Genomic DNA, 12847 nt, shown 5'->3' with positions numbered 1-12847 from the left:
ATTATTTTCACCTGACAATAGAAACCTGATTAAATGGACAGATAAAATGGACTCCTGTGTTTAACATACGCACAGTAGTCTGAGTCAGCCCACTATTTCTTCTTTTTGAAAAGTTATACGGAGATGGCTATTTTTGGTGTCCTCATATTACAATCATGAGGCAGAGCTGCTGTTGCTTTCAACCAACTAGGTGGATTTGGCTGTGGAGTCTGTACAGCACCATCTGTTGGTTGTAAGGATCCTGAGACAGCTACATGCATTACCTGAATAGCAAAGCTTGTTGATTTGTATATTATGAATTCTGCAGGTAGGGGACATATTTCTTGTTATTAATTGTTTTTCTCACCCGTTTATGAATATGTTAATGTGTGATGTGTTATTATGAGTTCCTGTATGTTTCTCCATATGATTTGGCTATTCGTATTAGATTGAGTTTGTCACCATAGGTTTAATGTAAAGTATATTTGGGCTAGTCCTGAGTAAAAATAAAGTTGAGTGTGGTAGTTCCATCTGGAGGTGTGTATCCTGGTTTATTTATTTGGGGATCCAAACAGAGTTTCCAGACCTGTTGGCTGACTGCTGGGTCCCTGAATCCCGGGACTAGTGCGTTTATTTTGGCAGTAGCTGGTCACAGTGCAGGCAGAAGTCTTGATAACTGCCTTGGAGAGGAACAGAAGGTGCAGAAGCAGTGGCCTACATATAGGGGTCGCAGCTGAGACCAGGCCCGTCACTCCAGGGGGTCCGGCCGCCCTGCGGACCCCAGCAACTGGGTACCAACTACCATGTTTTGGGGCCCCGGCCCGCGCGGCAAACCACCAGGGCCGCCGTATTGGGCCATGCTGTTAGGGCCACCAATGGAGATGGATTCTCAGGGGGCACGGTCAGCGCTGGGCACTTTAACAGTGCGACCGGGCCCCCTGTGATGACATCACATGCTGGGAGGAAGGGACTGCCCCACGCAGGAGGAAGGAGAGGAGGGAGTCAGAGTCCCATCAACCTGAGCCACCACTGGACCCCAGTGAAAGTCACCATCCTGCACCTAAAAGGTAGGAAACAGGAAGGTGACTTAAACATTGTGTATATGTGTGTGTGTTTGTTTGAGTGTGTGTATTTGTCTGTCTGTATGTGTGCCTGTGTGTGTGTGTGTGTGTGTGTGTGTGTCTATATGTATGTATGTGTCTGTGTGTGTGTGTGTGTCTGTATGCATATGTATTTTTGCCTGTTTGTATGTATATATGTGTGTGTGTCTGTCTGTGTCGGTCTTTATGTATGTGTGCCTGTCTGTTTGTATGTATGTGTGTCTTGTGTGTGTCTGTATGTATCTGTCTATATGTGTCTTGTGTGTGTCTGTATATGTCTCTGTATGCATGTGTGTGTGTGTGTGTGCCTGATGGGGGGAGTAGGGGGAGGGGGCATGGATCAGTTTCGCACCGGGGCCCCATGATTGTGTGTACGCCACTGCGCAGAAGGGATAATTCCTGCTTGGAAGAAGAGATCTGCAGCGTGGTCAGGTGGAAGAGTCGCCGAGAGACCCCAGTCAAGCTTCATCGACTGGGTCTGAAGTTCTCCAGAATCCCCTGTGGCAGCGAGGAAGCGCACTTGGCGGAGGTACTCGGTCGGAATATGGGAGCTCCGTCACATGCAGGCTCTCAAGGGAAAACCCTACTGCACACCATAAACCATAATATACACAAACAAATGTGAAAAACAGTGTCAAAAATTAAAACAAAACTAGGGACACTCCTAATCCCTATCCCAGATTTCCAGAATTAACCAGTCAAAATGTAGACATAGCACATTGTAAATTAATTTGTAATACTATTCCTGTATATTGGGGAGTCCAAACAATTTCCAAAATATAGTCCATCACATCCAATGGGTAAGTAGTTACTATGGCACTTGCTCAGTTTATTTAACTTTGGCGAGTATAGGGACCTATACAAGATACAGCAAAAATATTCAGACAAAAGCAGAAAAAAAGAAATAAAATAAATTTTATACAAAAAAATTTAACAGAGGCCGTCCTAGTTCAGAAAAACAAAAAAGAAATTCCTTGTGGTATCTTACTGTAGAAAAAACTTGTCCCACATATATTCCATCCAGACAGTTGCCAAAGTTATTGCACTTAATTCTAATCTTGGAACGTTCTCACCCAAGTCGTTTATAGTCAAGGATAAAGTAGCCAGCGTGGAGGTGTTAGTTTGAAATGCTTCCATACTGATGTCATGTGTCGGCATCTAACCAACTATTTTAATAAAAACACAAATGAACACACGTGTGTAGTGACATCTCGTGTCTGTATACAATCAACTTTATGTGTATCAACAATGTGAGCAGGGGGCGAAAATCAAACCAGACATAAAGGGGGAGAATTTTTTTTTTTACTTTTTACTAAATTGGTCATTTTCTGCATGTAGTTGTTTGCAGGCGAGATACCTTTTCCCTGTCCCAGGTGTACACCCTGTTTTTAAAAAAACACACAAAAAAAAACACCCAGATGCAAACCCTACACATAACTGAGAATGACAGCATTCTCCAGAATGAAACATTTTTTTTTTTTTTTTTTAAAGAGAGGCTGCAGTGACAAGGCCACTATAACCACAACCACCATGCACCATAACCACCTTAGTAAAATTAAATGATAGTGGTGCTTAGAAAAACCTTATAACTTGTGGATTTAGGACATACATTGCATTCTGTTGGTTTGATTTTGGAGAGGACTACTTTAGTTTTTTAAGGGTTATTGTCCATTTAAAAAGGTATCTGTCCATCCTCTGGCATAAATAGCAGCATCCTCAAAAAAAAAATGTGTGCAGTTTAATCCTGTTAGGCTACTGTTTGTATTATTATGCCTGTTACTGCTATTGTGGCACTGCAGGCCTGTTTGTTAATCATTATGGCACTGTAAAAATAAAGAATTTAAAAAAAAAAATTTATCTGTCACTGCCGTGGAAGCTCTACTGGCTTTTAGGAAGACAGACACTAGATTTGGATTTAGCTCTGCAATGCAAACATTGCAGTTTTCTTTTTAAATATGTCCTGGTTTGTTAGCTCAGTGGAGCTAAAATCTGGAGGCAGGCAATTGCAAAGACTTCTCATTGAGCTGTATTGGAAAGTCTGTGATTGGACAACCATAGAAAATCTGTGCGGGGTTAGAAGGGGAGGGCTTGCAAAGACAGCAGATAACAGATCTGTAGCTTTTACAAGCATTTTCTTTTAGATATGTCTACAATGAAGAAATGCATAATGGAATGCAAGTGTGTTTTAATTTGGGTTATGTCTACTTAACAGTATTTTTTTTTTAATCTTATTTTGGCAGTTGAGTGTCCCTTTTAGACTCTCTGGGCAGGTATCACAGCATCCATCTAGTTTCATTTAAGACTCATCCTGAGTATGGACTACTTCTGCAGTTCGGATATTCCTTGGCCTTATAAATATTCTAATTTAGTGGCTTTACCATGTCAGTACTGCACTAAAAGTGAATTTATATTGTTCCTGTGAGAAACACTGCTGTGTGCAGTAAAAGCTTCTACATTTGTTTCACTGCTAGGAGTTCACTACTGCACCAATTTCTGTGGATTTTCCAGACTAGCTATGGTTGAGGAAAATAATAATATAGTCTGAGATATATTACATGTACCTCTATATTCTTATAGCAGGTGCTTTATAAATGAGATTCATGGCCTGTCTATCATGTGTTTTTCTAAATACAGACAATTTGCATATTTAAAGGAACACTATAGGCACCCGGACCACTTCAGCTAAATGTCTGGGTGCCATGTGTCAGGAACGTTCGGGGATCCTACACGCAGCATTGCTACAAGTAGATTAATACACCTAATGTGATAATGTTCCTTTAAAGTGATTTGGTGTTCAGCTCACCAGGTTTTACTTTCTCATTGGATTCTGGGTGAGTGTCACAATGGGGTATGCAATAACATGTCCAACTTGTTACAATGCATTTGGGGTGAGTAACAAAAACTCTTTATTGTTTTAATTAAATTTTAAACTATACTGAAATGCAATGTCTGCATAACATAAGGCAGAAATTACCTGCCATGTACACTGCAGCTTTGAATGGTTGTGCTTCACAATATACCCACAATACCTTGCAATACAATATGCAAATGAGCAAATAGCTCTGTCCGTCTTGCAGGTGTGCGATGAGATGCCATATACATCTATTGCATATCACACGAGATGGTGATGATTTCTATAAGCCATTATGAGTGATGGATGATGGGAAATAACAGGTTTTGTAGCAACATTTTACCATCATATTCTGCCATTTCAACACGGCCACATTTTGGGCCCAATGAGAGAAAATAGTCTCTACTTAGTCTCATGTTAATCTTTTGATAGTTTGAGAACTCTGAGATTGAGCAAAAGCTTAGAGAGACTCAGGAGCTTGACCTTTCAGTTAGTCCCCACTCAGGTTTTAAAAATGTTTTTGCTCACGTTTGCCATTACAAAGAGAACATGAACAATCTGCATATCTGTCTGATCCCACCCATAAGGGCAGTCCAGAACCCAAAATCCAGCAAGTCCCCTCTGCATGAGAGATACTGCAACCCCGGACGACCGTTTGGGCCTTTATTGGGCCTCGTCAGTGAGGTGTAGCTGATACCCCTCAAGGGGAAAATAACGTAATCTTAATGTTCTGGAAAAAAAGTCACTAATTTATTAATATTCCCAGAAACCTAAAATGGTATTATTATCTTGCGGTATATACACTTCAGTGTTATGTATCTTTTATATTTAATGATTTTTTTAGGACGAGGGTTAGGGCTAGGTTCCGTTTGTTTATGGCAGCACTAGGATATACATGGTCTTCCCAAGTTTAGTTGGTAATGGGCATTAAACTTTGGGGCAGCAGCTACTGTTTGCCGCAGCCACCATTAATTCAGACACCTCCTCCCAATACTAAAATGCTTGTAGGGGATCTGGGGAGACAGAATTGAGCTATATATAGCCAGTTTTGATTAAAATAAATAAATATATATACTGGTCAGCCACAACAACCGCTGACAGGTAATGTGAATAACATTACATAGTTACATAGCTGAAAAGAGACTTGCGTCCATCAAGTTCAGCCTTCCTCACATATGTTTTTGCTGTTGATCCAAAAGAAGGCAAAAAAACAGTCTGAAGCACTTCCAATTTTTCCACAAACTAAGAAAAAATTCCTTCTTGACCCCAAAATAGCAGTCAGATGTCTCCTTGGATCAAGTAGCTATTACCCCACTAATTAGAAATTATATCCCTGTATGTTATGTTTTTGCAAGTATTTATCCAATTTCAGTTTAAACATCTGTAATGACTCTGACAAAACCACCTCTTCAGGCAGAGAATTCCATATCCATATTGCTCTTACGGTAAAAAAAACTTTTCTTTGCCTTAGATGAAATCTCCTTTCTTCCAGCCTAAACGTGTGACCTCGTGTCCTATGTATAGCCCTATTTATGAATAGGTTTCCAGATAAAGGTTTGTACTGACCCCGAATATATTTGTATAATGTTATCATATCCCCTCTCAGGCGCCGTTTTTCCAAACTAAACAGATTTATTTTTTTTTACCTTTCTTCTTAACTAAAATGCTTCATTCCTTTTATCAATTTTGTAGCTCGTCTCTGGACTTTTTCTAGTGTCATAATATCTTTCTTTAGAACAGGCGCCCAAAATTGCACAGCATATTGAAGGTGTGGTCTTACCAGCGATTTATAAAGAGGCAAAATTATATTTTCATCCCGAGAATTTATGCCCCTGTTTATACATGACAAAACCTTACTGGCCTTAGCAACTGCAGATTGACATTGCATATTGTTGCCTAATTTGTTGTTTATAACAATTCCCAAATCCTTCTCGTGTGTGTGGTTATCCCTAGTTCACTACTATTTAGGGTGTAAATTGCTTGTGCATTCTTAACCCCCTAGTGCATAACTTTGCATTTCTCTACGTTAAATTTCATCTGCCATTTTAGTGCCCAGTCCCCCAATCTATCCAAATCCCTCTGCAGCAAAGCAATATCCTGCTCACATTTTATTACTTTACAAAGTTTTGTGTCATCTGCAAACACCGATACATGGCTTTCAATGCCTATTTCAAGATCATTTATAAATATGTTAAATAGAAGTGGTCCCAAAACAGAACCCTGAGGGACACCACTTACCACTTTTGTCCAGCCTGAAAATTTACCATTAATGACAACTCCTTGTACTCTATCCTTAAGCCAATGTTCTACCCAAGAACAAGAATATTCATCTAGATCAATTTATTTTAATTTAAAGACTAACCTATTGTGAGGAACCGTATCAAATGCCTTGGCAAAATCCAAGTAGATCACATCCACTGCAACACCCTGATCTTAACTTCTACTTACTTCTTCGTAGAATGCAATTAGGTTAGTTTGACATGACCTATGTTTCATAAAACCATGCTGATTATTGCTAATAACAAAGTTCTTCCCAATGAATTCCTGAATATTATCCCTTAATAGCCCTTCAAATATTTTCCCAGTTACAGAAGTTAAGCTCACAGGTCTATAATTTCCAGGCAAGGATTTTGAACCCTTTTTAAATATAGGAACAACATCTGCCTTCTTCCAATCCTCCGGTACAATACCTGAAACGAATCTTGAAAAATTAAATAAAGTGGTTCACTTATTTCCCCACTTAGCTCCTTAAGTACTCGTGGGTGAATACCGTCAGGCCCCGGAGCTTTATTTAAATTAATTTTCTTTAATAGCTGTAGCACCTTGTCTCGAGTTATCCAATCACAAGTTATTTGCAAGTTTTTTGCAGCAATCATTTGCATCTCTCTTGCCATAGGATCCTCAATAATATATACTGAAGAAAAATTGTTATTTCAAATGGCTGCTTTTTCCTGGTCTTCATTAACTAATAAATCCAACTCTGTTTCCAGTGTACCTACACTTTCATTTTTAATTTTTTTTTTAGAATTGATGTACTTGAAAAAATGTTTGGGGTTGGTTTTGCATTCTTTGGCTATCAAGTTCTCATTTTCTAGTTTAGCCACTTTAATTGCCTTTTTGCAAGTGTTATTGGCTTCCTTATATCTTAAAAAGGATGCCTCTGATTTGTCTGATTTAAATGCTTTAAATGCCCTTTTCTTATTTTTAATCTCTTGTTTTACTTCTCTAGTAAGCCACATTGGTTTCAATTTGTTTCTTTTATATTTATTACCCAATGGTACATACTGAGAATTGTACCTTTCTAATATTTGTTTGAATAGTTTCCATTTATCCTCAGTGTTTTTATCACTAAGGAGTTTATGCCAGTCGATATGTTGTAGAGCTGCCCTAATCTTATTGAAATTGGCTTTTTAAAAATTATATGTTTTAGTATACCCCACTTGCTTTTGCTTTTTTGAGTTTATTTCAAAATTTACCATATTGTGATCACTATTTCCCAAATGCTCCCCTACTTGAATGTTGGTTAAAAGATCAACATTGTTTGTTATAACGAGATCCAGACAAGCATCCTTTCTAGTTGGTGCTTGTACCAGTTGTGACATAAAGGTGTCATTTAACACATTCAAAAACCTGATTCCCCTTGCTGAAGTACTAGTCCCTTTATCCCAATTTATGTCCGGGTAATTAAAACCTCCAATAATTAACGTGTTACCTCGATTTGCAGCTTTCTTAATTTGCTCTAAGAGCTGTTCTTCCTCCATAATATTTACATTAGGTGGTTAAAACATATCCCAACCATTAATTGATTTCCCTTTGTTTGCCCCAAGCAGATATCTACCCATAAAACCTCCACATTTTCCTTGTTACACTCCACATGCCTAAGATTTGACTTTAACTCATGGTTGACATAAAAACATACCCCACCACCCTTCTTGTTTTTCCTACCCTTCCTAAATAACGTGTACCCATTTAAATTAACTGCCCAGCCATGTGTATCATCCCACCATGTTTCTGTTATGCCTATTATATCATATTGTTTAGTGTATGCTATTGCCTCTAGTTCCCCCATTTTGTTATATAGGCTCCTTGCATTAGTATATCATTACAATGGTACCTGTCATGGGTGGCCAGGAGCGTGTGTGTCATTTATCTGGGGAAGAGATGGCAGCAGGATGCACTATGGGTAAAAGGCAGGTCTGTAGATGTGTTATGCTCTGGGAAATGTTCTGCTGGGAAACCTTGGGTCCTTGCATTCATCTGGATATTACTTTGACACGTACCACCTACCATGAGATTGTTGTAGACCACGTACATCCCTTCATGGTAATTGTATTCCCTGATGGCAGTGGCCTCTTTCAGCAGGATAATGCACCCTGTCATACCAGTGGTGTATTTTGGTTGTGTGCTACCCAAGGCATGACTACACTTGGGCATTCCACTAATCTAAATTTACCCCACCCCTTGAGATTCCGGGAGACTCAGCCAGGACCCCAAGCAAGCTACCCTACTGGACACAAACGGTAAGCTAGCAGGAGGTGGCTGCAAATACAAAAGAAAAATGTACATGTATGTATGTGTGTGTATCATTGTCTGTATTTGCCAGTGTGTGTATATGTGTTTGTGTGTCAGTGTGTATACCTGTGTGTCAGTGTGTATATCTGTGTGTATGCCAGATTGTATGTTTGTGTGTGTGTATGTGCCAGTGTGTGTGTATGTGTAGGTGTGTGACAGACACACACTGACACACTCACTCACTGACAGGCATACACTGTTAGATACACATTTACTGACATACACTCACTGACAGATAGTGATATACACACACTCGCTGACTTAACACACACTCACAGACACACATCCTTGCTGATTTGATGCACTCTGACAGACACACACTGACAGACACACACACACACACATATATTCACTTACATACACACACACACACACACACACACACACATATTCACTGACAGACACACCCATATTCACTTACAGACACACACACATTCACTGACAGACACACACTCTTACTAACAGACACACATTCACTATGTATCAAAAAAAGAAAGGAATACCGCACTCTTACAGTGATCCTGGTGTTACCAGACCTGGGGCTGGCTACCTCTGCTGTGACAGTTGAACAAAATTGTGGTCCAGGCACTCAAGGGACATTAAAATAGCGAGTATATAGAGGTTGAAATACAATATAAAAGAGGGAGCTACTATCACCTTTGTGGGTCACTCCAACACACATAAATACCGTATATACTTGAGTATAAGTCGACCCGAATATAAGTCGATACCCCTAATTTTACCCCAAAAAACTGGGAAAACGTATTGACTTGAGTATAAGGCTAGGGTGGGAAATGCAGCAGCTACTGGTAAATTTCTAAATAAAATTAGATCCCCCAAAAATTATATTAATTGAATATTTATTTACAGTGTGTGTATATAATGAATGCAGTGTGTGTGTATGAATGGTATGAATGCAGTGTGTGTATGTGTATGAATGTAGTGTGTGTGTGTATGAGTGCAGTGTGTGTGTGTATGAATGCAGTGTGTGTATGAATGCAGTGTGTGTGTGTATGAATGCAGTGTGTGTGTGTATGAATGCAGTGTGTGTGTATGAGTGCAGTGTGTGTGTGTGTATGAATGCTGTGTGTGTGTGTGTACGAGTGCAGTGTGTGTATGAGTGCAGTGTGTGTATGAGTGCAGTGTGTGTGTGATGCAGAGTGTGTTTGTGTATGTGATGTAGAGCCTTGGTGGGGGGTGGGCATTTTTATTATTATTTTTTTTAATTATTATTATTTTAATATATTTTTTTGTTATATTAATATTTTATTTAAATTTTATTATTATTATTATTTTTAATATTATTAATATTTTATTATTATTTAAATTAGTATTTATTTATTTTTGTCTCCCCTCCCTGCTTAATACCTGGCCAAGGAGGGGGGCTCTCATTCCCTGGTGGTCCAGTGGTATGCACTGTGTAGGAGGGGTGCTGGCAGGAAGCGTTTACTTACCTTTCCTGCAGCTCCTGTCAGCTCCCTTCTCTCTCCTCCGGTCAGTTCCACTGCAAGTCTCGCAGTGTGAGTACCGCGCGGAGCGTTGCCACGGTAACCCATGGCAACGCTCTGACCCCACGGCTCTCGCAAGACTTGCAGTGGGAGCTGACCGTAGGAGAGAGAAGGGAGCTGACAGGAGCTGCAGGAAAGGTAAGTTACAGCTCGCTGCCAGCCCCCAACAGGACCGCCGGGCTTGTAATGAGCTCGCCGGTCCTTGTCTGTATTATGGCAATGTAAGTTGCCATAATACAGACACTCACTCGAGTATAAGTCGAGTGGGGGGTTTTCAGCACAAAAAAATGTGCTGAAAAACTCGACTTATACTCGAGTATATACGGTAAGTGCAAATGTAGTAATAATATAAATGGTGAGAGCACACACAGAAACAATTTTTAGGTATATTACCCTTCGTCAAATAAATTCCTGTAAAGACAAAACAGGAAAAACGATCATAGGTAAAAACGTATTAAAAGTTTTCAAATAGTGGCTTAGGGATATGTGAGTTTATCCATTTATTCACTATTTTAAAACTTTTTATATGTTTTTACTCTATGATCGTTTTGATCTAGCAGGCTATTAACATAGCAGGGGATAAGAAAATCTAAATTAAACAGAACTTGCAATAAAGGTAGGATAAACTTTAGATGACTCTTTACAGGAAGTGTTTAGGAAGGCTGTGCAAGTCACATGCAGGGAGGTGTGACTAGGGTTCATAAACAAAGGGATTTAACTCCTAAATGGCAGAGGATTGAGCAGTGAGGCTGCAGGGGCATGTTCTATACACCAAAACTGCTTAATTAAGCTAAAGTTGTTTTGGTGACTATAGTGTCCCTTTAAATTAAGTCCACCTAGCCTCTCTACCTTTGGGAGAACTAGAGTGGATTTTTACTCTGGGGTCCAGTGGGGATCATTTCACTGCTAGCCAGCTGGGTGTGAGCGCAATAGAGGTGGCAAGGGAGCTGTAATCTTCTTGCTTTTCTCCCTTGCATGCCGTTTAGTGATGCTGTAGCGGATTGGTACCGGGCTGTCCCACGACATGTATGAGAATAAGTGTATTTGGTCATATGGCTGGTTTAATGTGTATGTACATGTATAGAAAGCATGGTATCCGGGTATAATGACAGTTAAATGTATGTAAAGAATTGTATTCCTCTAGTTGTTCGGTAGAATCATTCAAATAAAACAAGGGAATGAAACTACCGAACAACCAGACCACCCAGGAATGAGTGTGCCTCCAATTACCGTTTGCAACAATGTTGCAAACAGGTAATTGGCAATCAGTGCAGTGTGGTCTTTGTCCTCTGGGTGGCCGCCATTCGGGAAACAAACACGTGGCGGCGGCCATCTTAAACTACCGAACAGCGGTGTTTTGCCGTCGAGTGTCTGGAACTAAAATCGGACACTTGACTAGGCAAACACCGCTGAGACCTCCATACTTCCAGAAATTCGTATGGAAACTACCGAATGACCCGCCGTTCGGTAGAAAGAGCCCCATAAACAAGGGAATTCATTCAAACCCTCTCCAGGCTCTATAACACAGGCAATTCGCCTGTTTTCATTCCCTTGTTTGTGACCGACCGCAGGGCCAAAATGCATGGAACTGTTTTCGGATACTTTACCCATGCGGTCGGTCAAATCTTTGGAACCCCATATCTCACGAACCATTCATCCGAATGGGCTAATTTTTAAGTATGTTGGTCCCCCAGAATAGAGCTATCTGGGGATGTTGGATTTGTGGATGTACCCCAAGTATTTAGGGTACATCCAAAACTCGGGGAAAACTGTGTACACAATAAGGGGATTATGATGCTAGAGGAGGGGAGGAGATCTGTGGGAGGTTACTACTTAGAGATTGGATAATGTCTTAAGTGTTAGAACCTCCTCCCTTGCATGGGAGAGGGCTTTATAAGGAACTGTGGAATAAAGCTTGTCAGACTACTCCTGAAACTGTGTGTCGTCCAGTTATTGGGATTGCGATGGGGATACTGCTGTATTACTTTACCTGCTGGAAACCTTGCCTATGGACTTAACATCACCTTGTTCCTGAGCCTCACTGGAATCTCTAGTGGAGAATAGCTGTGCAAGATCGGCTCTCCGCTACATTGGTGGCAGCGCTGGGATCCAAACTCACAGAGGAACAAGCGTAAATGGAGTACGGATGGAGATTGATTTTTCTGCGCTAAAACGCTCCACGCTAAAGGACCTCCTAGAGGCAAGGGGTATACAAGCCAGCAATAAGAAGAAAGCAGTACTTGTTACAGAACTCATGGCAGAGTACAGAATGGAGGGCGATTCAGTTCCGGCACAGAGGGAGCCGGGAGGAACACCACAAGGATCGGAATTCCAGAGGCAGGTTCAGTTCAGGCTATCCTTTTATGGGGAAAACCCCCCAACAGAAATTGTTACCAGGACAATGGCCGAGGTACAAGAATTCATCCTAAGGACACAGGCACCAGAACAAAGCTCTGCAATTAATGTGCCACAGGAAGGTAAGCCTAAAATACCATACCAGGCTTTTAAAACATATGTGGAGGCAGAGGAAGATATAGACGCTTTCCTGCAAGACTTTGAAAGACTGTGTGCACTGCATAAAATTAACGCAGAGGACTGGGTACCTATTTTGGCCGGAAGGTTAACCGGGAGGGCAGCAGAGGCATATCGGACTGTACCTAGTGACGAAATAAGGAATTACAGTAAAGTGAAAGAAATTATACTCGCCAGGTATGCTATAACACCCGAGGCATACCGGCGGAGGTTCCGGGATCTAAAGAAAACAGAGAAGGACTCGCACGCAGAGTGGGCATGCCGATTACAGGGGGCAGCGCTCGGGTGGGTGCAAGCTAGCAAGG

The 12847-nt window shown here is 40.7% G+C and overlaps 1 protein-coding gene across 1 annotated transcript in view; it reads left to right on the top strand.

Moving 5' to 3' along the window:
* Positions 1-236: 236 nt before the first annotated feature.
* TMEM240 (transmembrane protein 240) overlaps positions 237-12847 on the top strand; it is a 131730-nt gene continuing 119119 nt past the window's right edge. The window contains exon 1 of the mRNA XM_063436419.1: positions 237-307. Within this exon, the coding sequence (XP_063292489.1) occupies positions 295-307 (13 nt within the window). The 5' untranslated portion in view covers positions 237-294. The remainder of the gene's footprint in view (positions 308-12847) is intronic.

Source organism: Pelobates fuscus, chromosome 11 (assembly GCF_036172605.1).
Source record: "Pelobates fuscus isolate aPelFus1 chromosome 11, aPelFus1.pri, whole genome shotgun sequence".
Classification (NCBI taxonomy): domain Eukaryota; kingdom Metazoa; phylum Chordata; class Amphibia; order Anura; family Pelobatidae; genus Pelobates; species Pelobates fuscus.
Note: the sequence above shows the minus strand (reverse complement) of the source record. Positions and strands in the feature narration are given on the sequence as shown.